The 27,332-nt window shown below is 40.5% G+C and overlaps 1 protein-coding gene across 4 annotated transcripts in view; it reads right to left on the bottom strand.

Annotated features, from left to right (window-relative positions):
- The window catches only part of LOC105464933 (pleckstrin homology, MyTH4 and FERM domain containing H2), a 126,781-nt gene extending 104,019 nt beyond the window's left edge, over positions 1–22,762 (bottom strand). For 2 of the 4 annotated variants that reach the window (XM_011713070.3, XM_011713076.3), the window contains exons 1-2: positions 22,644–22,762; positions 14,785–14,914 (exon numbers count right to left, since the gene is read on the bottom strand). In XM_011713070.3, the coding sequence (XP_011711372.1) occupies positions 14,785–14,907 (123 nt within the window). In that variant the 5' untranslated portion in view covers positions 14,908–14,914; positions 22,644–22,762. Of the gene's footprint in view, positions 1–14,784; positions 14,915–22,643 lie in introns of those variants that run through there. The other 2 variants (XM_011713073.3, XM_011713072.2) reach the window with 2 other exon arrangements.
- Positions 22,763–27,332: the final 4,570 nt, after the last annotated feature.

The following is a 27,332-nucleotide window of genomic DNA, read 5'->3' as shown; positions in this document are numbered from 1 at the left end:
AATACGTATGAATGTGAAAAATATAAATTACCAGATTTAAGAGATATACAGAGACTTCAAAGTAATGGGAAGAAGCAGAAGAAAAAAAGTGAGCAAATAGGAATAGCACAATTATGCTGAAAGATAAAAGTACACTCCCTGTACAATGCAGAATAATTGCCTAAGGCCTGTATGTTTTATTTTAAAAAATGAAATGAAAGCTCAAGATAGTAATACAAAGGAAGATGAAGAAATATTCAATGGGTAGTCGAATAATGTGAAGATCACTGTTCAGACGACAGAAAATGATATTGTATTAACTTTAGCTTCTGCAAGGACAATTTATATATGTATGTGTTATAATTTAAAGTGTAGGCACAATTGTAGACATGGAAGAAGGAGGGCAAAACAGTGTTTACCCTTAAAATTTTAAGACACACCTGTAATATAAATTATTATCTGCCCTACCCTACACCAGTCTGCCCAGTGTCTATCAATGCTGCAGATACTGGGAATACATTTAGAGATCATCTTCTGCAGAGGTGGGTCCACCCTCTTGAAGTACAGACAGACCTGCATGGTGCACTACATGTGAAACTTGAAAACAATTCAATTTCTCAATAGACAGAAACAAGTTTATGTTAGACAACCAGAAGGTGATCCAGTAACTCCTATCCCACGTGCTGTTTTTCCATGGGATGTCCTCCATCAAGAGATAGAGAATATTTCCCCTTCCCTTAACACTGGGCCACGCTGTGATGGGCTTTGGTGGTTAGAGTGCTTTGTACCTTTTGAGACTGGGCCTGAAGAGATTTGCAGCTTCCACTTGCTGTTTCTTGGAGCCCTCAATCACCATGGAAAAAGATCTGGCTGCCTTGGGATCGGTTTAGCAGGGTGGCTAGGATAGTTTCCAGTTGTTTCACCACTCCCAGCTGAGGCATCAGATATGTGAGTGAAATCAAGGTGTGGCGGCGTGCGCCTGTAATCCCAACTTCTTGGAAACACCTGTAATCCCAACTACTTGGAAGGCAGAGACAGGAGGCCAGGAGACCTAGACATCCAAGTGAAATCATCTTGGATATCCAGACCCAGCTGTCCCAGCACCCGCAGTGAGTCCACCCTCCAGCTGATTTGCCAACTGAATGCAGTCACATGAGTGATCCCATTCCACGCCAAACAGAGTAAAAGAACCACCAACAGAATCACGAACAAATAAAATGATTGTTAATTGAAGCCACTAAGGATTTTTTGTTTTGTTTGTTTGTTTGTTTGTTTTTTGACATGGAGTTTCCCTCTTGTTGCTCAGGATAGAATGCAGTGGCATGATCTCGGTTCACTGCAACCTCTGCCTCCTGGGCTCAAGCGATTCTCCTGCCTCAGCCTCCCAAGTAGCTGGGATTACAGGTACTTGCCACCATGCCTGGCTAATTATTTGTATTTTTAGTAGAGACAGGGTTTCACCATGTTGGCCAGGCTGGTCTCAAACTCCTGACCTCAGGTGATCCACCCGCCTCAGCCTTCCGCAGTGCTGGGATTATGGGCGTGAGCTACCGCACCCAGCCCACTACGGTTTTCTTTAATGGACAAAAATTGTATATATTTATTGTGTACAACACGATGTTTTTAAATATGTATACATCGTGGAATGGCTAAATCAATAAAGCTGCTAAGTTTTGAAGGAGTTTTTTATGCAGCAATAGATAACCCCAAGGTTACCCTGTTATGTGTCGACCTGTAAAGATAATCCTCTGACTATTCCTGTGATCATCTATCTGGTCATCATTCCACTGGAAGCCACTCTCATTTTGACATGCAGCTTCTAGGAATATCTTCTCTTAGCTCTCAGTCCTTGGATGTGAAATGGAGAAATTCAGTGTCTCAGCTTCAAGAAGTATACTCAAGAAGTATACTCATAAAAAGTACAGAGCGGCCGGACGCAGTGGCTCACGCCTATAATCCTAGCACTTTGGAAGGCCGAGGTGGGAGGATCACGAGATCAGGAGATCGATACTATCCTGGCTAACACGGTGAAACCCCATCTCTACTAAAAAACCGCAAAAAAATTCGCTGTGCGTGGTGGCGGGCGCCTGTAGTCCCAGCTACTCACGAGGCTGAGGCAGGAGAATGGCCCCGGGAGGTGGAGCTTTCAGTGAGCAGAGATCGCGCCGCTGCACTCCAGCCTGGGCGACAGAGCGAGACTCCATCTCAAAAAAAAAAAAAAAAAAAAAAAAAAGTACAGAGCTTTTCCTAACTTTCCATTCCACAAACTATATAAACATATGCCAAAAATAAATGTATTACACAGATTTGTTTTCAAGTAAAAAAAAAAAAAAAAAAGTCCATTTAAATCGTTAAGATAGGCTGGGCACAGTGACTCATGCCCACAATCCCAGCACTTTGGGAGGCTGAGGCGGGCAGATCACTTGCAGTCAGGAGTTTGAGACCGGCCTGGCCAACATGGCAAAATTCCATCTCTACCAAAAATACAAAAATTAGCCGACATGGTGGCACACGCCTATAGTCCCAGCTACTCAGGAGGCTGAGGCATGAGAATCACTTGAACCCAGGAGGCGGAGGTTGCAGTGCGCCCATATCATGCCACTGCACTCCAGCCTGGGCAATACAGCGAGACTCTATCCCCCACCCCCCAAAAAAAAACAAAAAAAAATCACTAAGATACATTCCAAATTAAATAGATGATAAAGTATTAATGGTACAATGATAAGTTAACCTTCAGAGAAAGATTTTTCTGAACAAAGAATGTGTATTTTTTCCTTTTCATGAAAATGCATCTAATATTACAAATTAAAAGTCTGCTCCTGTTGCAAAGCTCAAGAGGTTGTTGAGGGCTGAATTACTCTCCAAGACGAAAAATCTCATTCAGTTGTAATAATCATCCTACTCCAAGTGTTATTTCCAACCCGTCTCCACGCCACCTTAGGCTTTCAAAGTAGGTCGTTTTGTGGCAATGTTGGAAAAACCACTAGTTTTCTCTAGGACAAGGTGAGGCATCTGAAGTCTTTCTGGTTACCTGCCATTTTACGGTTTCTAATGGATTCGCATAGCATTTAGCATCTTCCATTGTCCATCAAAGATACATAATTACCTACATTTCAAGAGTTTCCTGAAAGTTTAAATTGAAGGTGCTGGTTTGTGTTCTAGAAAATGCCTAGTTTCTAAAGTGTTATCTAAAGAAAAATCAATCCCAGCTATTGTAAGGATTTCAGCAGTTCCTGGTTTTGATACCTTGCTCTCCACTGCTCTTGATTTCCTCACCTTTCCTTCACCAAATCCCCCACCACTACACTACCCTATACAGATTTGTTTTTTAATCATCCCCCACGTTTCCTTGCCGCATTCCAGTTTGAAGTTTTATTATAATGTTATAAAGTATTTGTGCGAGCCTTTTTTCCCCTCCCCCAGGCATCATATCATAGCACTGCAGCCCGGAACTTCCGGGTTCAGGCGATCCTCTTGCCTCAGCCTCCCGAGTAGATGGGGCTACAGGTGTGCACACCACACCTGGCTAATTTTGATTTCTTTATTTTAATTTTTTTGAGACAGAGCCTCACTCTGTTGCCAGGCTGGAGTGCAGTGGCACGATCTTGGCTGGCTCACTGCAACCTCCACCTCCCAGGTTCAAGCAATTCCCCCACCTCAGCCTCCTGAGTAGCTGGGACTACTGGCATGTGCCACTACACCTGACTAATTTTTGTATTTTTAGTAGAGACGGGGTTTTGCCATGTTGTCCAGGCTAGTCTCGAACTCCTGACCTCAAGTGATCTGCCCACCTCAGCTTCCCAAAGTGCTGGGATTACAGGCGTGAGCCACCACGCCCAGCCTATTTTTTAATTTTTTGGTAGAGATGGGGGGGGATCTTACTATGTTGCCCAGGCTGGTCTTGAACTCTTGGCCTCGAGCAATCATCCCACCTTGGCCTTCCAAAGCACTTGGATTATAGACACGAGCCACTGTGCCAGTCAATGCTGGCAACTAAAAAAAAAAAAAAAAAAAAAAAAGTTAAGGGGACAAGAGTTTTAAGTGGTTACACTTAACAGAAATTCAGTGTATAACAGTCATCATCTGGCCGGGCGCAGTGGCTCACGCCTGTAATCACAGCACGTTGGGAGGCCAAGGCAGGCGGATCACGAGGTTAGGAAATCGAGACTATCCTGACTAAGACGGTGAAACCCCGTCTCTACTAAAAATATAAAAAATTAGCCAGGCATGGTGGCGGGCACCTGTAGTCCCAGCTACTCGGGAGGCTGAGGCAGGAGAATGGTGTGAACACGGGAGGCAGAGCTTGCAGTGAACCGAGATCACGCCACTGCACTCCAGCCTGGGCGACACAGTGAGACTCAGTCTCAAAAAAAAAAAAGAAAAAGTCATCATCTCTGTTAATTCCTAGACTGGTATAAATTTTGTTGCTATTCTGATTGCTGTTTTCATCTCTATTATGCTTTTTTAAAGTCAGTTGCTATTGGCATATAGAAATGTGGTTTGTTTTGTTTTTTGTTTTGAGCATGCCAATCTTATATGCAGGAGGCAAAAGCCGCAGTGAGATGAGATTGCGCGCCACTGCACTCCAGCCTGGACAAAAGCAAGACTCTGCCTCAAAAAAAAAAAAGAAAGAAAAGAAAAAAGAAAAAGAAATTCAATCTAGAGCTTCCAAAAATGCCAGGAGGGAAGAAGGATGGAAACAGGGAGAGATAAAGAAAACTTGATCAACATGACATACAGAAAATAGAATGCATTTATTTTGATTTCAGATATATTTAAAGATATTATTTCCGTAGTTGGATAAAGAAATCTGGCTACACACTATTTAAAAGAGCATAATTTTGCCAGGCATGGTAGCTCACGCCTGTGATCTCAGCACTTTGCAAGGCCAAAGCAGGCAGATGGCTTGAGCTCACAAGTTCGAGACAAGTCTGGCCAATATGGCAAATTCCCATCTCTACCAAAAAAAACAAAAACCAATACAAAGATTAACTGGGCATGGTGGTATGCACTTACAGTCCCAGCTACTCAAGAGGCTGAGGTAGGAGGATAGCTTGAGCTTGGAGAGGCAGAGGTTGCAGTGAGCTGAGATCTCACCACTGCACTCCAGCCTGGGTGGTAGAGCTAGTCCTTGTCTCAAAAAACCAAAAAGCATATTTAAAACATTTCACTATGAGGTTGAAATTAAAGAGATAGAAAAATAGACCCAAATATTAATTTAAAACAATATTAAAACCAGACAAAACTAGCAATAAAGAGAATCAATAATTATAAATGAAGTAATTCATCAAGAAGATAAAACAATCCTGATCCCAAGCACATCTAACATCAAAATATATGTGGCAAATGCTTTGTGACGCATTCTGAAAACTCACAATTGTTATTTTGTTTAGATAATTATTTCCATGGAAACATCCTATTAACATTTCCCCTGAGAAAACTAAACAAGCCCATTTACTTCGCAACTGGATTTACTTTGTGTTTGTTTTTATGTTTCTCAAAGCCTTACTGAATAACATAAAGAAGGCCGGGCGCGGTGGCTCATGCCTGAAATCCCAGCACTTGGGAGGCCAAGGCAGGCAGATCACAAGGTTAAGAGATCATGACCATCCTGGCCAACATGGTGAAACTCCATCTCTACTAAAAATACAAAAAAATTAGCTGGATGTGGTGGTGCACACCTGTAGTCCCAGCTACTCAGGAGGCTCAACTGGCTCCCCTCTCTGCCTGGGCACAGCTGACTTCTTGGGGAGACCCCTCAACTTTCTCCCCTATAGAATCTCCTGTTTCCTGTATCCCATGCCTTCCTTGTTCTTGGTTTACTTCCTCCTTTTAATAAAGCACTCCCTTTGGGGAGTCCTCAGAGAAGTTACATGGGACCTTGAATGTCTTCAAAATATCTTCATTCTACCTTCAAATAAAATTCATAATTGGCCTCGGTACAGAATTCTGGGTTTGATATAATTTTCCTTCAGAATTTTGAAGACATTGTTTCATTATCTTCTAATCTCTAGTGGTGCATTTGAAAGGTCTGAAGCCATTTCAATTCCTGAGGCTTTGTATGTGACCTGTTTTTTCTCTCTGAAAGCTTTGCAGAATCTTTTCTTTGATCTCTATATTCTAAACGTTCATTATGATGTACCTTGAGGTGGAAATTATGTTAATCTGTTATGGTAGGTGCTTGATAGACACTTTCAACTTGGAATCTTGTATGCTTCAATTCTAGGAAACTTTCTTGTATTGTTTCATTTATTTTCTCCCCTCTAGTCTTCCTATTACTTGGATCTTGGACATATTGAACTGGACCTCTAAATTTCTCATCTTTTCTCTCCTGTTTTCCATCTCTTTAGTGTTTTGCTTTACTTCCCAGGAACTTTCCCTAAGTTTATATTTCAACCCTGCTCTTAAGTTTGCCATTTTTTTCTACGATGTTTTTGGTTTTCTAAAAGCCCTTATTTATTCTCTGAATACTCCCTGTTTCATGGATGCACTATCCTTTCCTATCTCTCTGAGAATATTCAATGATAGAGTTTTGCTCATTTTGTTTTGCTTACTTTTCCCCATATAGGCAATGCTGGTTTTTTCTGATTGTGCCCTATCTTTCATGGTAGAGGCTTTCTTCAGATGTCCAGTCACCCATGATGTGCTACTTAGGTTAAAAAGCTGACTAAAAACTTCAGGATGCTCCCTGATGGGAAACTACTGATGTCAGCATCCCTGTTTCTTTCCTCCTGGACTCATGGAGTCCCTAGAGACTTCTATCTCCTCCTGTAGAATAAAGGGTGGCTGCTAGCATTTTAGGAGCCAAGTGGGATAAAGGAGGTTGGGGGTGAAGGGTCAGCTTACCATTAAATATGCATACAGTCAATTAATCCCCCTATTTTTAGTGTAGCAGAGTTCTGGGTAGCATAGCCTAGAATAAGGCTTGGAGAATAAGTCTTGAGCTTCTCCTCCTAAGGGCCAAATGCCCTGCAGAGCCCTGCAAAGACCTAGAGGTGGAGTGATATGTCGGACTGAAAACAGTAGGTATTAATGGAAAAATCTGTGGCCCTTAGAGTCAACTAATTCCTTGAAACCTTCTCTCTTTTCCCCATCTGCCAAATGTCTAGCAGCTAAGCATTTACTTCCTGCTAAAAAAATGGAAAAGTTCTTCTCTTACGAAATTGAATAAATGAACTGGAGTGCACTAGTCCAACAGCTATGCCATCTATGAGCTCACCGCCCAGCAGGTACTCTCCCACCCACTCACACTAAAGAAAAGATTGACTGCTAACCAGCAACTGACCAGTTATACATAACTGCCACTTTGCAGGTGTCCTATTCTTAAATATAAATAGACCACTAAAAATCATCAGGCATTTGAGAAAAGTTTGCAACCTGAAAAGTAATTACAAACATAAAAACAGGAAAATAATCCTAGGAGAAAGAAAGATAATTCAGGGAATAGAAGATAACTTTTTAAAAATTCAAATTAGTGTTTAGGAACCAGGAACTTTCAAATACACTATTTCACAGCTATGCTGTGAGACAGGAATTGTTATTCCCATTACAGAGATTAGAAAATTGATGTTCAGAATGAACATGCCTTGTACATGGCTGGGATTTCAGTCTTCATGTTCTGATTCCCTAATGCCCTTTTAGTTGACCCACAGGTGCTATAGAATTTATAAGCCAGATGCACACAGTGTATAGTGATACAGAACTATATGAAAATCAGAGTCCCAAATAAAAAAAAAAAAAAGCACACACACACACACACACAAAATCTTAGCTGAAAAGCATTTGTCTTGATTTCTGTCCTTTGTCTGCTATTCGTTCAGCCTAGAAATCTTCTATCTGTAACTTAAAGGCATAACATTCATAACAGGAACAATGCAAGTTACATGTTATCAGGGAAGTTATCACAGAAAGAAACAAAGGGATAGAGATATAACCAAGAGAAGCTAAATTTGAGATTTAAGGGACGGGTGTGTGGTTCACACCTGTAATCCCAGAACTTTGGGAGGCCAAGGTGGGTAGATCGCAAGGTCAGGAGTTCAAGACCAGCTTGGCCAAGACAGTGAAACCCTGTCTCTACGTAAATACAAAAATTAGCCAGGCACAGTGGTGGGCACCGGTAATCCCAGCTACTTGGGAGGCTGAGGCAGGAGAACCACTTGAACCTGGGACGCAGAGGTTGCAGTGAGCCGAGATAGCGCCACTGCACTCTAGCCTGGGCAACAGAGCAAGAATCCATGTCAAAAAAAAAAAAGAAAAGAAAAGAAAAAAGAAATCTGAGATTCTAACAGAATTCTGCCACTGCCTAGAAAAAACTAAGTGCTCTCTCTCCAGATGTTGGATGATTTACTTATACAACAATGGTTGAGGAAGGCATAATGAATACATATAACAGAAACTCAATGTTTACTGAACAAAATGAATGAATGAATGAATGAATGAATGAAAAGATTTTAACTCCAAAAAATTATGATGTGTGGATAAACTTTGATAAAGGGTAATCACTACATTTTCACAATCTATGTTACAGATTATAAATTCTGAACACTTCACATTGTATTAATGTAAATATACATTAGGTATATCCAATAAAACTTAGATTATTTTAAAACCAGTTTAAATATAAGAGTAGTATGAAAGGTAATGCTGACTGGGCGCAGTGGCTCACGCCTGTAATCCCAGCACTTTGGGAGCCCAACGTGGGCAGATCACGAGGTCAGGAGTTTGAGACCAGCCTGGCCAACATAGTGAAACCCTGTCTCTACTAAAAATACAAAAAATTAGCCAGGCATGGTGGTGCAAGCCTGCAGTCCCAGCTACTTGGGAGGCTGAGGCAGGAGAATCGCTTGAACCCGGGAGGCAGAGGCTGCAGTGAGTCGAGATCGCACCACTGCACTCCAGTTTGGGCGACAGAGTGAGACTTCATCTCAAAAAAAAAAAAAGAAGAAAAAGAAAAGAAGAAAGGTAATGCTTTGTTTTTGAGTGATTGTTTCTATTAATATAATCATTCATGCTGGACAATAACTTTGCAAAATACTCAAAAAAGCAACGCAGACAATATTCATGTAAGTTTATACTTTCACAATAGAGAATATGATGTAACCCTTGGGCCAATTCCATAGCCAATCTATCTTAAGTCAGTAAAAGAAACCTGAAATGGCCGGACACAGTGGCTCACACCTGTAATCCCAGCACTTTGGGAGGCCAAGGTGAGCAGATCAGTTAAGGTCAGGAGTTTGAGACCAGCCTGGCCAACAATGGTGAAACCCCTTCTCTACTAAAAAGACAAAAATTAGCTGGGCATGGTGGTGCATGCCTGTAGTCCCAGCTACTCGGGAGGCTGAGGCAGGAGGATCACTTGAACCCGGGGGCAGAAGGTACCACTGCACTCCAGCCTGGGCGACAAAGCAAAACTCCGTCTCAAAAAAAAAAAAAAAAAGAAAAAAAGAAAAGAAAAGAAAGGAAGAAAAGAAAAAGAAAAAAAAAGAAAAACAAACCTGAAATGATCTATTGTCCCATATCAGGCTTTGGACAAAAATAAGTATTTTATGAATAGGCCAATTATGTAATAACAAAATGAAGCAGCAAATTCTAAGCCTAGTGCTTAATTTACTACTACAGAAGTACCCTCTGTAGCCAAAGTGAACTTAGCAACAAGTGGCAGAGGGAAATCTGCCATTGAGCCTGTATTCTTACAGAGCCTCTCACTGTTAAAGGGATCATACACAAATAAATTTGTTTAATGGATTGGTTAATTTAGGTGGAATCCTGTAGGATCTTCACATCCACTGATGTGGACAGCAGTTCCCTGCCACGTGTCTCTCTTCCTGTCTTTTCCCCCACAGACCCCGTGAAACATTCTACCACCAAACATTATTTTATGTTTTTATAATAAATATCTTCAACCAGTAACCAAAGATGTGACATTTAAATTAGCCTGTACAGTCTCATTGTTAGTATACGTAGAATTTCCATTAGACACTGTGAAACATTAGGCAAGCCAGTAGAGTAACTGAGGGAATGTATAATTTAAATAGGTTAATCATGATATTGTACTGGATTGTTGGGTAAAAGCATATGCTATGCTGTCCAAGGACTCCTTATTCCTGTGACACAATCCAAGGCTGCTTCAAGGGGATCACAATCACAAAAGAAATGCCAAGTGGCAGGAAATTCCAAATGGCAATGCCGCATCAGGTAGAGGTAGCATGAGGTTATGCGAGCCATGCTGATGTCCAAAAGGAAAATTCTTCATATTTTTCTCCCTTTCCTTTTCACTGAAAATCTAACTCATAGGAAATAACATTTCACTTCAACTTACAAAGAAACTTTCCCTTTTCCCTTCCTGACTCAGAAAACTAACTAGTAATATTGTAAAGTAGGAAAACTACTTAAATCTCAGCTTCCCTGAAGAGTTTATATTTGGCATACTAGGGATATTTCCAACACCATTCCTTAAATTCCTCTAAAGACCTCTCCCACTTACAGCAGCATTTGCCCAAGACTTCAATAAGGCCTTTTTCTTCACAAGCTTCAATGTTCTAAGTTACTTGGAAACTGTGATGAAAAAAATAGGTGCAAAACAACTTTTCTAAAAGATCCCATGTATTCTCCAACTTCATCTCCAAAAATATAGGGCATATATAATTGAAATTCATCTCTAATCATAAAAACACCTAGATCATCTCACATATTTTTAAAAATTCAGAAATACATCTGCTATAAATATGTAATTACATTTAAGGCCAGGCATGGTGGCTCATGCCTGTAATCCCAGCACTTTGGGAGGCCGAGATGGGTAGATCACTTGAGGTCAAGAGTTCAGGACCAGCCTGGCCAACATGGTGAAACCCCGTTTCTAACAAAAATACAAAATTAGCCTGATGTGGTGACCCGTGCCTGTAATGCCAGCTACTTGGGAGGCTGAGGTGGGAGAATTACTTGAATCCAGGAGGTGGAAGTTGCAGTGAGCCGAGATTGCACCACTGCACTCCAGCCTGGGCAACAGAGTGAGACCCTGTCTCTCTCTCTCACACACACACACACACACACACACAAATGTAATTACATTTAGGTCACCTCCCCATTCACTTAACCAGTGTGTCCATTCAGAAAGACACAGGAAAAAAAGCCAGGCACGGTGGCTCACGCCTATAATCCCAGCACTTTGGGAGGCCAAGGTGGGCAGATCACGAGGTCAGGAGTTCAAGACCATCCTGGCCAATATGGTGAAACCCCGTCTCTACTAAAAATACAAAAATTAGCCAGGCGTGGTGGTATGTGCCTGTAGTCCCAGCTACTCATTAGGCTGAGGCAGAAGAATCACTTGAACCTGGGAGGTGGAGGTTGCAGTGAGCTGAGATCACGCCGCTGCACTCCAGCCTGAGCAACAGAGCAAGACTCCATTTCAAAAAACCAAACCAAACAAAACCAAAAAACAGAAAGACATAGGAAAATAATAATGAGTTACTTCTATGTGCCAGACACTCTACTAGCTACATCACAAGTCTCAAAGATCTACAGTCTAACGGCAGCTCTGCTTTTTGTTAGCTGTGTGATATTGGGCATGCTACTCAATTACTCTCAGCCTTAATATTAATTCTCTGGATTGAGGATAATAACAATCACCTCATAGGGTTCCTGTGGGGTTTAAACTAGTTGATGGTTGCAGTAAAGACTTAGGAACCATATTTGGCCCCAAGGGTCAGCTTCCTATACCCATAACCAATAAAGTGGAACTAAGAACTAGAACTGTTACAGGAAAGAGAAGTTGGCCACAATTCCTGGCAAAGAGCTAAAGAACAAAATTAGTATTCTCTCAAGAATCTTCAGCCTTGGGCCTGCATCCATTTAGGGGGAAAGTATAGAGCACTATTAGGGAGAAGCCCTGGGGCTGACTGGTGCTAACACAAAACCAAAGAGGTGGATAGGACCAGACCAGTCTCTGGAATGCAACATTTGACTCAAGTTGGCACTTAAAAGTAATGCCATGGGGTTTGCTTAAGTAATGTTATGTAAATTGTTAATATTACATACATACATACATACATACATACATACACACACACACAGGTACCTGCCCCCAAGCAGAAGTGGATTTTTATGTTGCATGGCTGAATAGAGAACAGAATGGATGAGTGAATAGATATATCAGAGAAGGCAAGGAAGGTGAAAATTAGAAAGGCCATAGAGGGTGATGGCTAAGCCTTCAGGCTTAAAAAGGCAGAATGCCTGGGTTTGAATCTTGGCTCCCTTATTCACTTTTTGGTGTGAACTCAGTCAAGTTAAATAACTTTTCTATGCCTGAGTTTCCTCTTCTGTAAATGTGGATAATATTAGTAGCTACCTCGTAGGATAGTTAAAAGGATTTAAAAGTTTATATATTTAAAGCACTTAGAAGATTTCTTGGCATAGTAAGCATCAGTTTCCTAATCTATAAAATGAGCACAACAAAATGTATTACTTCACAAGTTGTTATAAGAATTAAATAAATCATACCTATACAGTGCTTATCCTATACATAATAAATCAATAAATATTAGGTATTTTCATTAAAACATGGATGGAGACCAAAATAAATTTTTAAACCTGAGAAAAATATTCATAATAGAATATAATAGAAAATGTTGTGAAAATCCTTATTCTTGTGTTGAATATATTTACTGGGAAGCCATGAGTAACCTGGCACATTTATCTACTTTCCAATGTGTAAAACACATCAGAATAATTCCATTTCTTAGATCTGCCAAAGAATTTATGTCACAGATACAAACTACAGACCAAAAAAAAGAAAAAAGAAAATTAAAGAAAAAGAAACCACAACTAGAACAGCAATTCTGAAATAATATTCCTATCAATGCTCATTCACTGACAAAGAAAACATTTAATTTAATAGCATAAAATTAATAATAAAAAAGCTCTTTTACTTATAGAGAAATTATTGGAGATAACAACACTTGTATTATTTTTTAAATGGGCACTCATTGAGAAACTTGCTGCAATATGCTTTCTAAAGAACAGAACAAATGTTGCCAAAAAATTTAGAATTTAAAGGTTGACTAATTGGAACCCAAATAAGGTGATACCTTCTACTTAGTTCATAAGGAAGCCAAATGAGTACAGAAGTCAAGAAAACCAGGAAAATTTTGAGAGGGATTCTGTGGTCAACAGTGTCAACTGCTGAGAGGCTTAGGCAACAACTGGGAAGTGTCTATGAGGTTTAGTAACAAGGACATAATTGGTGAATCTTGACAAAAATCACTGTATGGGGCAGTTGGAGTTGTTGAAAATAACCAGATAAATCATAGTACAACATGGAAAATGATTTTCATTGAGAGAAGAGCAAAAGATAAAAGATGAGTTACTAAGTTATGTTAGAAAAAACTTCTCCAACTTGTCGATACTCAAACTGGGATTTTATAAGCTATACTTTTGCTGGAATATCAATAAATAAAGCACACTGAAGTTCAGGATTGATTCATTGATTGACTACTGAGTCATCCTTGACCCAAAGTGAGTAAGGATAACTTTAGTCTTTCACATAAAAGATGTTAAAGCCCAAAAGTTTGAGATGATATATATGCAAGCTTAGACTGAATGATGTTTCACTGAATTTTATTAGAATAATTCTGCACTAAGAGATTCTTGGCTAGCAATGAAAATAATATTTAATACCTTTTTTGGAAATATGATACATGTATCAGTCTCTATCCCTAAAGGATTATGCAGACTATTGTTTCAGAAACCACCTGTAAGTTCCTCTGATCAATTCTGAATAACCACTAATATCATTCATCCATTCATACAGACAGTGCTGTCCGATAAAAATATAATATGAGCCACAGGTGTAATTTTTAATTTTCTAATACACACATTTAAAAAGTAAAAAGAGGTAGGTAAAATTAATTTTAATATTGCCTATTTACCCAATATCCAAAATATCATTTCGACATATAATCAATATAAAAATTATTCCTGAGATATTTTACATTCTTTCTTTCATGCTAAAACTTTGAAATCCAGTATTTATTTTACTTTTGCAACACATCTCAAATCGAATTAGCCTTATTTGAAGTGTTGAACATCCATCTACATGTGGCTAGGGGCTACTGTATTGGACAGCACAGGTCTAGAATGCAAGTTCCCTGGAAATAGGAATATGGATTGTCTTGTTCACATATGTAACTGTAGTATTAAGAATGGTGTCTAACACGTAATTAGCCCTCAAAGAATATTTGTTGAATGAATAAATGAACAAATCTATTGGTTTTATACACATACTTGCAAAAAAGTTCCTGTAATATAAATGAAATTCTAATTACATGATTAGAAAAGCATACAATTATGTTAAACTCAGTTCTAGCCCAGGCGAGAATTTAGTAATATATACTTAGTCAACACAGATTCCTAAATAGATACATCTTTCAAATACGGTATAAACACATTTTACTACCAATAGATAATTTTTTCTATAATCCCCTCAATGTGATTTTTATAAACATTTAGTAGATCAAAGTTGTCATACTCCTCTAATAAAATCAAATAAATTATAGCTTTCTCTCTGGAATGAATGAAGTCTACAGTCATCAAACACACACAGTCCTCACATACGCCACTAGCATTTGCAAATAAATATTTTTTGTCTTAAAGTTCAATCTACCCTAACACTGGCAAAGAATATGCCAAATATAGCTTCAAACACTTGATAAAAATTAAATCCAACCCCCAAAGTACTGAGATTATTTAATATATATGAAACAGGCCCTCAATAGCTGACATTTAATAACAAAGCTTAGGGAGAAAGCTTACCTTCTCTGCTAAGAGCTCTCGTATCTTGCTCGCTTGAACTCTAAATTTCATGAGCTGGGACTCCAGAGCTACGCATCGTTCTTTCCAATCTACTGGTCCTTCTGACTCAGAAAGCTCTGCCATATTTATTCTAAAAAAAAAAACCCAAAATAACAAAAAAAAAGCAAAACATTCAAATGGTACAACACAATTAACATGCAGGATAATTTGTTAAATTATCCGATGTACACATTCTAATCACTGTCTAGTGGGATCCATGTACAAGTTTTAAATTCTAAGGCGAATTCCAGAACTGGTGAGGGCTTACGGAAAGAACTTAGTGGGAAATAGGAGACTAAGGCTGGAGCCCAACTATGCTACTTAACCTTTCTAGGTCTCAGTTTAGCCAGTCCAGAAAAAGGGGCATGTTGACAACAAACCATTATTCCTTGTGGATATGTAGTGAGGAACAAATGAAGTACTGCTATTTCTAGTAGAACAACAGACAGTATAACACCACCACATAAACACAGGGTGTTATTATTTTAGCTGTGCCTAACAGATAAGATTGTTTGAATCTATCAGCTCATAATTTACCATATTCTGAAATTTAAGGAAGTATTACAGTTTGATTCAATTGCTACAATTTACAGTTTGGATTTTTACTATAATGATTCCTTATCACCACTCTCAATTTGGCCAGGTCCAGGTTAAGTCTTTCAAGCCAGAGGTCCTTTGGCGTATTTAAGGGTAAGTTGTTGTGATCCTGACAAGTTTGCATAATTTTTATTTGACGTAAGAGAAGGCATATGAACATGCAATTTGGAGTTAGCCATATGAAGTAAATCTGGAATTCATGTTTTCCATATTAACTTTCCTTTTGGAGGAGATTAATTGCAGGGAGAAGCACCGTAAGGGAGACGACAAGATGCAAGGGAACTGGTTCTAAAATTCTGAAGTGTTACTTGATTTTGGAAGCATGATGGTTTCTGGCTCTGAGATTCATAAAGCTAGTTTTAAATGTTTGGTAATATTTAATCAGGCTATTTTTAATAAGCAGCCTAATAATGTATTTCTGAATTCCTCTTGCTATGAACTGCCCTGCTATGAAATTTACATTAGGAATGGAAAGCCTCTGTTACGAAGAACTGTGACAGCAAAACTCTCAGAGCCCTGGAATGGAATTGCAGTTGAAGTATACTATTCTTTTGTTTTCTAAAAATATAACCACATTGATTTTCCCAGTATTTAGTGTAATATAGCACCCTCCCTAATCCTATACCAGTTTTTAAAAACTTTATGCTGCTAAAAACCCACTAAAAGATTATTTTCCTAGCATAAAGACTGTTTTGTACTTAAATTTTCACATTAATACTGACAATATCATTCAGTACGTGAGAAATAAATATAAGCAGAATTATTCTTAAAAGACTACAACATTTATTAAGAGCACCCCAACCTGTTAAAGCCTTCAGATGTCCCTAAATTCTAGCCTTAATTTAAAGGAAACGTATTACTGTAGAGCTGGAAGTCATTCTCTTTTCATTTCTTTGTTTTCATAGAATCCTCGCCCCATTGTTTTCTGAGGTTTTTCCTAAGGAGATTAACCTTAATAACCTTTTCCATTACCCATATTAGCATTTATGATTAATGATTCACACTGGCATTTACTAGCAATGATTTAGGAGTAGATAATGCAGTTTGTTGATCACAAACATGTTCACAGTTCTGGGGCTGCTTCATTTTTCTCCTTATTAGCTTTACAGTGAACAGGGAAAGAAAATATGGATGCAATACTAGAAAATGAAAAGTAGTCCTGAAAGGGGCATCTTTAAGTCTTGAACTATCATATAATTCCGCAGAAATGTGGGGATACTCTTCAGCTTAAGCAATAAGAGGAGTCTATTTACCCATTTGTTAATAGATTAATATTGATTAATTTTTGCTCTCCATGTAAAATAACTTGCTTATGTCCTACAGTAAAGTGTCCACAGTTTTAAAAATAACATGAAGAGTGCATATTTTTCAACAAATTGAAATCAATCAATGTAATGCACCATGTGAATAATATAAAGGACAAAAGGTTAATATTGGTCAATTTTTGCTCTACATGTAAAATAACTTGCTTACGTCCTACAGTAAAATGTCTACAGTTTTAAAAATAATATGAAGAGTGCATGTTTTTCAACAAATTGAAATCAATCAATGTAATGCACCATGTGACTAGAATAAAGAACAAAAACCCAGATGATCATTTCAATAGACACAGAAAAAAAACATTCAACAAAATCCAACACCCCTTCATGATAAAAATATTCAACAAACTACAAATAGACGGGAACTTCCTCATCCTGATAGAGGACATCTACTAAAGCCCACAGCTAACATCACACTTCCTGGTAAATGACTGACAGTTTTCTCCCTGAAATCAGGAACAAGACAAAGATGCCTTTTCTCACCACTTCTATTCAGCATTGTAACAGAGATAATAGCCAGGGCAAGACAATAAAATAAAAACCATCTAGATTGGACAGGAAGAAATAAAACTATCTCTACTTACAAATGACGTGATCATCTACATGGAAAATTCTAAGGAATCCACAAAAAACTACTAAACTATAGAGTTTAGCAAGGTTTTAGGAAATCAGATCGACATATTGTTTTTCTATACGCTAGGAAGGAAAAATCCAAAAACGAAAATAAGAAAATATTCCATTTACAATAGGATCAAAACTAATAAAATATTTAGGAATGAATTTAACAAAAGAAGTGCAAGATGCATACACTGAAAACTACAAAACATCACTGAAAGAAGTTAAAGAATACCTAAATAAATGGAAGAAATTGTATATTCATGGATTGGAAGACCTAATACTGTGAAGATGGCAATACTTGCAAATGACTATACACACACAATGCAATCTCTATCAAAGTTTCAACTGCATTTTTTGCAGAAATTGACAAGTTGATCAAAATTCACCTGGAAATTCAAGGGCTGAAGAATAGACAAAACAAAATCAAAAAGTTGGAGGACTCACATGTTACCATTTCTAAACTTACTACAAAGCTATACAGTAGCTTGATTACACAGTGTGGTACCTGCATAAAGATAGATATATAGATAAACAGAACAAAATTAAGTCCAGAATTAAAGCCTCACATTGATTTTTGGCAAGAGTGATAAGGTCATTCAATGGAGGAAGGAATAGTCTTTTCAACAAATGATGCTGGGACAACTGGATATCCATATGCAAAAGAATAAATGTGGACCCATATCTCATACCGTATATACACAGTAACACAAAATGGATCACAAACTTACAGGTACCAGCCAAAGCTCTAAACCAGGGGTGTCCAATCTTTTGGCTTCCCTGGACCACTTTAGAAGAATTGTCTTGGGCCACACATAAAATACACTAACACTAATGGTAACTGATGAGCTAAAAAAAAAAAGAAAAAAAATTGCAAAACAAATCTCATAATGCTTTAAGAAAGTTTACAAATTTGTGTTGGGCCACATTCAAAGCCATCCTGGGCTGCATGTGGCCTGCAGGCCACAGGTTGGACAAGCTTGCTCTAAACTCTTAGAAGAAAACAGGTATAAATCTTCATGACCTTGGATTAGGCAACAGATTCTTAGATATGACACCTAAAGCACAAGGAATCAAAGAAAAAAATAGATAAATTGGACTTCATCAAAATTTTTAAATTTTTATGTTTCAAAGGACACTATCAAGAAAGTGCAAAAATAATCCACAGAATGGGACAAATAGTTGCAAATTATATATCTCAGGGATCTGTGTCTAGAATATATAAAGGACTCAGGACTCAATGATTAAAAAAAAAAAGATAACTCAATTAAAAAATGGGCAAAGGCCTGGGCATGGTGGCTCATGCCTATAATCCCAGCACTTTGGGAGGCCGAAGCGGTTAGACTGCCTGAGCTCAGGAGTTTGAGACCAGCCTGGGCAATGTGGCAAAACCCTGTCTTTAAAAAATACAAAAAAAAAAAAAAATTAGCCAGGCATGGTGGTGCATGCCTATAGTCCCAGCTACTTGGGGGTTGAGGTGGGACGATCACTTGAGCCCAGGAGGTCAAGGCTGCAGTGAACCATGTTCACATCACTGCACTCCAGCCTGGGCGACAGAGGGAGACCCTCATCTCTAAAAACAATAATAATAATAAATCAAAAATAAATAAATAGATAAAAATGGGCAAAGTATCTGAATAGACATTTCTCCAAAGAAGATAAACAAATGGCCAATAAGCACATTATTTGCTAGGAGGGAGAATGCAAATCAAAGTCACAACAACATTCCACTTCACATCAAATAGGATGTTCTAATGAAAAAGACATCTAACAAGGTTGGTGAGGATGTAGAGAAATGGGAACCCTCATACATTGTTGGTGGGAATGTAAAAATGGTACAGCTGCTTTGTAAACAGTTTTACAGTTCCTCAAAAGTTTAAACAGGCCAGCATAGTGGCTCACACCTGTAATCCCAACAGTTTGAGAGGTTGAGGTGGGAGAATTCATCTCTGAGCTCAGGAGTTCAAGACCAGACTGTGCAACATAGCAAGACCTCTCTCTATCAAAAAATTGAAAAATAAGCTGGGCGTGGGGGAGCTTACCTGTGGTCCCAGCTACTCAGGAGGCCTGGGTGGGAGGATCACTTGAGCAGTGAGCTATGATCATACACTGCACTCCAGCCTGGGTGACAGAATGAGACACCGTCTCAAAAAAAAAAAAAAAAAGTGGCCGGGCGCGGTGGCTCAAGCCTGTAATCCCAGCACTTTGGGAGGCCGAGGCGGGCGGATCACAAGGTCAGGAGATCGAGACCACAGTGAAACCCCGTCTCTACTAAAAAATACAAAAAATTAGCCGGGCGCGGTGGCGGGCGCCTGTAGTCCTAGCTACTCAGGAGGCTGAGGCAGGAGAATGGCGTGAACCCAGGAGGCGGAGCTTGCAGTGAGCCGAGATCGCGCCACTGCACTCCAGCCTGGGCGACAGCATGAGACTCCGTCTCAAAAAAAAAAAAAAAAAAAAGTTTAAATATAAAGTTACCAAGTTACTGGAGTAACTTTATATTTGGTATACCAATAAAAAGTATTGGTAACTTTATACTTGGCATTGGAGTTGCTGGGTCATATGTCAAGGGACGGGGTCATATGCCAAGGGATGAAATACACGTCCACACCAAAACTTGTAAATAAATGTTCAGAGCAACATTATTCATAATAGCCAAAGAGTAGAAACAGCCTGTGCCCACCATCAGATGAACGAATAAAATGTGGTAGATCTGGCCAGGTGCAGTGGCTCACGCCTGTAATCCCAGCACTTTGGGAGGCCAAGGCAGGCAGATCATCTGAGGTCAGGAGTTCGAGACAAGCCTGGCCAACATGGCAAAACCCCATCTCTACTAAAAATACAAAAATTAGCTGGGCATGGTGGTGCAGGCCTATAATTCCAGCTACTAGGGAGGCTGAGACAGGAGAATCACTTGAACCTAGGAGGCAGAAGTTGCAGTGAGCCGAGATCCTGCCACTGCACTGCAGCCTGGCTAACAGAATGAGACTCTGTCTAAAAAAAAAAAAAAAAAAAAAAAAAAAAAAAAAAAAAAAAAAGTGGTGTATCCATACAATGGAATATTATTCAGCCATAAAGAAGGAATATAGTACTAATTACATGCTATAGTCATGAAAGAGCCTTGAAAACATTATGCTAAGTGAAAGATACCAGACACAAAAGGCCACATATTGTATGAGTCCATTTATATGAAATGTCCATGAGAGGCAAATCCAAAGGACAGAAAGTAGGTTAGTGGTTGCCAAGGGCTATGAGGAGAAGCTAATGGAGACTGACTACAATGGATATGGGGTTTCTTTTTGGGGTGATGAAAATATTCTAGAATTAGATATTGGTGATGGCTACACAACTTTGTGAATATACCAAAACCCAGTGAACTGTATACTTTAAAAGGAAAAATCTTACAGTGTATGACTTATATTAAGATCTCAATTTTAAAAATCACGTATTTACAAATGACTAAAGAAAAAGTCGCCGTTTAAATGGATGTATACTAGGACCGCATTTACAAATTGAATGAACCATAACTTGTGGCTATCCCTGCCAAGAATTTCACCATTAACTCGAAAAATTGAGAGGTAACTGTCAACCTCAAATATGAAAAGTATCATACATATATCTTACCTAGAGCACTTTGCTATGATAATGACAAAATAAATTAATTCAAAGTTAAACATACCTATTTCTTTAGTTATGCTACTTATATATTTTATAGTGAAGTAGCAAAGCCTTAAGAATATTATTAAATTGGCATTTAACATCTACATTCCCTATTAATGGGTCATAATAAATCAAAACTGCAAATTGGTTGGATAATGGTCTGCACTGAGATCTAGACACCTGATTCCCTCATTTCATTCTGTAATTTCAGTTAGGTAACAAGTACAAAGCAACTGTTGTATTAGTGCACCATGTTGGGCCATTAAAAATTCTAATTTTAAACAATATCCACCATCCTTTTCATTACCACTAATATTATAGAACTATATAACATTGAGACTATATATGTAACTATATAACATAGCCGACTGCTAAATAAATAAAATACCACATTTAGATTCTGAACCTGAAAGGAATCTATCATGTCTAGATTCTGAAGTTGAAAGTAATCTATCTTCACTTCAGGGGACAGGAAAAAGTCTTGGTGTTCCAAATACCCCCAGTGACTTTTGGAAATATTTACTGACATAAGATAAACTGTTTACAGTTGTGGAGTGAATGCTCTTTTCTCTGAATCTCTGACTTCCTGTTTCTCTTCCAAATCCCAAAAAGGAAAGAAAAAGAAATGAAATAATTCTTCTACTTAGGCTTACCCTGATGAAGCGCAGCGTTAGCCTCTATGATATTCTTTAGTTTTTGGCTCTTAAGGGACACCTTAATTTGGTTAGGTAATCGTGTGTGTGTGTGTGTGTGTGTGTGTGTGTGTGTGTGTGTGTGTGTAAAAGATCTTTCTAGACGAGACTGAGGCATGCCTTGGTTAAGGAACCTTCTGACCGCCACCTAGCCCCACTTGGGCAACGCCTGCCCTTCGGTGGCCCTGCCCGGAGCTCCTCGCTGCACACTTCTCTGGGACACACCGCTGTGCGGGCCAGGCTTCCAAGACTGGCATTTTCACAAAGAAAGCAGTGACCCTCAGGTAGCCCACCACCAGCGCTTTTCCAACGTTAAGTGGTTCGACTTCTATTTCCACAGCGTTACGCACAATAAAATCCACGGGTAAAAAGTGCTGTCCTTTACACAGTGTCCCACTAACTTTGGGGACAGTGGTTTCAGGGTAGGTCACCTTAGGGTGCTTTGACGTGCCAGCAACTCCAGGTGTACAAAATGCCTCTTTAAAGGTTTGAGTTTAAAGTTTCGCCCCGGAGATCCTGGTGGATCTCCCGAAGCCGAAGACTAGCGCGGCATCCCTGACCGCGCGGGTTCCTCGGCGCGGGAACCCTGGGCTGCCCCGCTGCGCCCCCGGGACCGCTCGTGCCGCGCCAGAAGCCCGGGCCCGATGTTTCCAAACAGAACGTCACGGGAGCCCAAGGGGGCGAGGGACCGCCGGCCACCGCCCCCTGCCCACCTCTCCGGGCGACATCCAGACTTGGGGGCCGACTCCGGGCTGTGACGGGAGGTGTGGCGGCGGATCCCGAGTCAGTCCGCTCCATCCCCCTAGTCCCTGCCCGCCCGCTCCTCCCAGCGCCCCAAACCTTGGCCCCGCGAGTCCCCCGGGATGGCGCGCACTCAAGGGGGCGGGATCCCAGGGTGGCAGGGACTCTGGGGTGGCCCCTCGTCCCCGGGTCTTCTCACCTGCCTATCTCAGCAGCGGGTCCCCGGCCGCAGCGCCCGACGTCCCGGCGGCGGCTGGCCCCCAGTCTCCCCGGGCTCTTAGCCCGCGCACTCCTAACGCCGAGCTCAGAGAGGGCAGGGAAGGGCACCGCCTCCTCCAGGGACTGGCAGCCGGTGTAGCCAATGGGAGGCCATAGCCGACCACCTGGCGTCACCGGGGGTGTGGCTATAACTTTGGTTCCTCCCAGTCCCTGCCCCAGGAGGGAGCTCTGTCCTGGAGTGGTACCTCTAATGTCCCCACTGAGAGACTCCAGAGCTTCCTAGCAGCGGCCGGTCACCTTCATTCCACTCCTTTTGCCTGGACTGTTGCAGCACCCTCCCTTAGTCTCCTAGTCTGAAGTCTCTCCTCTTGCCAATCCACCCTTCATCTTCCTGCCAGGTTAATTTCCTTAAGAGCAGTTTTGATTAACAGTGTGCCAAAGACTTTCATTGGCTTCCGTTTGCTTAAATTATCAAGAACAGATTCCCTAGTCTAGTGTTCAAGGTCTCCATCCCGTCTTTTCAGATTTCTCACAGCTGCCCTTCACACACCTGAGACTACTGCTGTGCACCTCGCCACCCGAAGTAAGTGCACTGGGAGCGTTTACACGCTGTTTCCTGTCTCACTTTAAAAAGTTCAGAATAATCTTCTCACCGGGCGTGGTGGCTCACACCTGTAATCCCAGTACTTTGGCGGACAGAGGCAGGTGGATCACTTGGGGCCAGGAGTTCGAGACGAGCCTGGACAACACGGTGAAACCCTGTCTCTAAAAAAAAAAAAAAGAAAAAAGAAAGTGTGTGTGTGTGTGTGTGTGTGCGTGTGTGTGTATAAAAATTAGCTGAGCCTGATGGCGCTCACTTGTAGTCCCAGCTACTCAGGAGGCTAAGGCTGGAGGATTGCTTAAACACAGGAGATCGAGGCTGCAGTGAGCCGCGATCATGCCACCGCACTGGAGCCTGGGCCACAGGGTGAGATCCTGTCTCAAATAATAATCATCATCATCTTCTTCTTTTTCTCCATGTAACTATGTCTGTCGCTCTATCTAGCAGAAATGTCTTCTCTGGGCTGGGCACAGTGGCTCATGCCTGTAATTCCAGCACTTTAGGAGGCTGAGGAGGGCAGATCACGAGGTCAAGAGATCGAGACCATCCTGGCCAACAGGGTGAAACCTGGTCCTTACTAAAAATACAAAAATTAGCTGGGCATGGTAGCAGGTGCCTGTAGTCCCAGCTACTCGGGAGGCTGAGGCAGGAGTATCGCTTGAACCCGGGAAGGGGAGGTTGCAGTGAGCCGAGATAACACCACTGCACTCTAGCCTGGTGACAGAGTGAGACTCTGACAAAAAAAGAAAGAAGGAAGGAAAGAAGGAAAGAAAGAAAGAGAGAGAGAGAGGGAGGGAGGGAGGGAGGGAAGGAGGGAGGGAGAGAGACAGAGAGAAAGAAAGAAAAGAAAGAAAGAAAGAAAGAAAGAAAGAAAGAAAGAAAGAAAGAAAGAAAGAAAGAAAGAAAGAAAGAAAGAAAGAAAGAAAGAAAGAAAGAAAGAAAGAAAGAAAAAAGAAAGAAAGAAGAAAGGAAGGAAGGAAGGAAGGAAGGAAGGAAGGAAGGAAGGAAGGAAGGAAGGAAGGAAGGAAGGAAGGAAGGAAGGAATGTCTTCTCTGGTTTCTGCTCCCTGAGCATCTAGATTTTCGCCTCTCTTGAGGTTTAGCTCCCTCTGCCTTATGCACAGCTCCTCACATCTCTTTTAGACTGTGAGCACTTTGAAAATGAGGATCTGTGTTATTTTTTTTTTTTTTTTTTTGCATTCTCCTCAGCACAGAGCATGTTGCATAAGTAAATGAGTGACAGTTTAAATCCAATTGAATTTTACATCCCAGCTTAGGGTCTGGAGAGGTCAGTCTCGGGGTAAAATAAAGAGAATTCTGAATGTTATGAATAATCGTTCCCCAGGTCACAAAGCTAGGTCAGACAGATTACTCTCTTTGGTTCACAGTTGGCCAATAGAGGGTATCAGAAAACTTTTTCTACTGCAATCTTTTTTTTAAAAGCTTTATCTCATCTTATATAAAACACACACACACACACACACAGAGGATGGGCACAGTGGCTCATGCCTGTAATCCCAGCATTTTGGGAGACCGAGGCAGGCAGATCACTTGAGGTCAGGAGTTTGAGACCATCCTGGCCAACATATCGAAACCCCGCCTCTACTAAAAATACAAAAATTAGCTAAACATGGTGGCACACATCTGTAATCCCAGCTATTCAGGAGGCTAAGACAGGAGAATTGCTTGAGCCAGGGAGGCAGAGGTTGTAGTGAGCTGAGATCACGCCACTGCACTTCAGCTTGGGTGACAGAGCAAGACTCTGTCTCAAAAAGAAAAGAAAAGAAAAGAAAAAAACCACAAAAGAGATAAAGATTTTCAAAGTTCCTCAGAGGAAAAGCAATAAGTGAATACAACTAAAAGGTCAGTAAGCAAGTATCAGACTTCCATATTTCTTCCAGATGAACACTAATTTTGGACAGGATCCCAGACTACCCCCACACATCAAATTCCTTTTGCCTTCTGTGGGAGCTGATGATGCATATCATATGAAAAATTGTCTCCAAACAGCTTTTGCAAACAAGCAGACTGAACTGGGCTTATTTTATAGAGCATGCAGGAGTTAAACAAACAGAGTTTCAGTAACTTGCATAATTTAACACAGCAAGTCAGTAGAGACCAAGCAGGAGAAAGAGAGAAAGAATGCCAAAATAGAATCACTTCCGTTTGCAAGTCAGAAATACTAATTAGACTAAAAGAACTGAGTGAATAAAGTCACTCATGAAAAGCCCCTTTGTAAACACGGCTGCCACCCTTGTAAGGTTCAGCCAATATTTACTTACTGTCACCCTCTTCTAGAAACATGACAAACTGAATTTGTCTGGGTGTGGAGAATACAGCGGAACAGCATCCTATCTCTGTCTGTGCTGAGAAAAACACATGGTACAATGGAATATTATTCAGTGGTAAAAAGAAATAAAGTACTGATACATGCTACAACATTGATAAACCTTGAAAACATTATGCTTAATGAAAGAAACCAGTCATTTAAAAAGCACATACTGTATGTATGATCCCATTTATATGAAATGTTCAGAATAGGCAAATCCATAGGGACAGAAGTGGATTGGTGGTTGTTTAGGGCTAGGAAGGATAAGGGTGATGGCTAAGACAAGTGAGGTTTATTTTTGGGATAATTAAAACATTCTAAAATTCATGGTGATGATTACACAACTTTGAACAGACAAAAAGCCATGGACATATGCAATTTAAATGGATAAACTGTATGTTATGTGAATTATATCTCAATAAAGCTGTTTTAAAAAAGAAAAATACATGTTGAATTTTGTGTTTTTATATTAGGTAGCAGGGATAGAAAATATCTGACCAGCCATCATGAATATCAGTAGCAATAAGTACCTTTGTTTTATAAGCATTAATCTCAGTTGTGATATTATGTTCATTTGTGATTATTTTATTGTCTGCTTAACCCCCACAAGACTGTAAGTGCCGGAGAAGTAGAAAAACTGTTTTTGCTCTTCAATGTATATCCAGTATCTAGCAAAAATCATAAGTCAAACCACTGTAAATCAGGAACTGTTTATACATCTCAACTTCTTTCAAAAAATTGAACCTACAAGGTCTAACAACCGACTAGAAGGGGGATTAGAAGGGAGGTTTTGTGTCTGCATTATTGGGAAATGATGGTGCCATTTACAAAAGCAGGGAAGCAAGGAGAGGGAACAAGAAGAATGAGATCTGGCTTGGAGGTACTGAGAACAACTTGAGGGGAGAGTGAAATATCCAGGAGAGAGCCAGCAGAAAATCAGTCAGGCTGAGTCGGGGAGAACGGTTTGAATTTGGGTATACATTTCAAGGTATACTTCTGCATAGCGGGAGATTACTGCATATCATGGAATGATTGCTGGCCACGTGGCCACTTGGCACATTGGGAGCAAGGACAGAGGGGTTGAAGGGAAAAGAGATATGGAGCTGCATAAATATCAGAGAATAAGTGTCTGATCCTTTAATCCACCACACACAAAATGCAAAAAGAAACAAGGAGGGCGGAGACACTAACTCCACTAGAATAAGACTGTGGTTTCTGGCACGGAGAAAGTATAAACCCCAGCACCTGGGAAAAAATATCAAAGACAAGGGGAAGAAGACTGGGAAAAATGAATAGAGCCAGCAGGAACAACTCTCTCTAGCTGAGTAGGGTACAGGTCTGGGCACTCCAGGCTGTTTACCTGCGACCCAGGAGACCAGCAAAGCCTTGGCCTGAAGGAGGCCCTGCAAACAAGGAGATAGACAAGCCTCCTGGCCCTCCCAGTGGGGGTGGACCAGGAAAACAGTTTGCTTGATGTGTCCCCAGTATCCAGGGCAAACTGGCTTGCTCAGTCCTTTGGATCTGCAATGAAGGCAGGATTTGCTTCAATCTCACCTCCCCAGGTGAGCTGGGCCCCCACTATCACCAATTGGTGTGGGTAGCATAGGTGGTGCCAGGCCAGGGCCAGAACTGGTAAAGGTGAGAGACTAATGGGCATTGCTAAGGTCACGAAAAGAAAACAAGTATGTGCAGAGGTGTAACAAAAGCACTGAGGTGGGTACTTTGAGCATCACTTATTTT

The sequence above is a fragment of the Macaca nemestrina genome, chromosome 13, assembly GCF_043159975.1.
Source record: "Macaca nemestrina isolate mMacNem1 chromosome 13, mMacNem.hap1, whole genome shotgun sequence".
NCBI classification, from domain to species: domain Eukaryota; kingdom Metazoa; phylum Chordata; class Mammalia; order Primates; family Cercopithecidae; genus Macaca; species Macaca nemestrina.
This window is presented reverse-complemented; position numbering and strand designations above follow the sequence as displayed.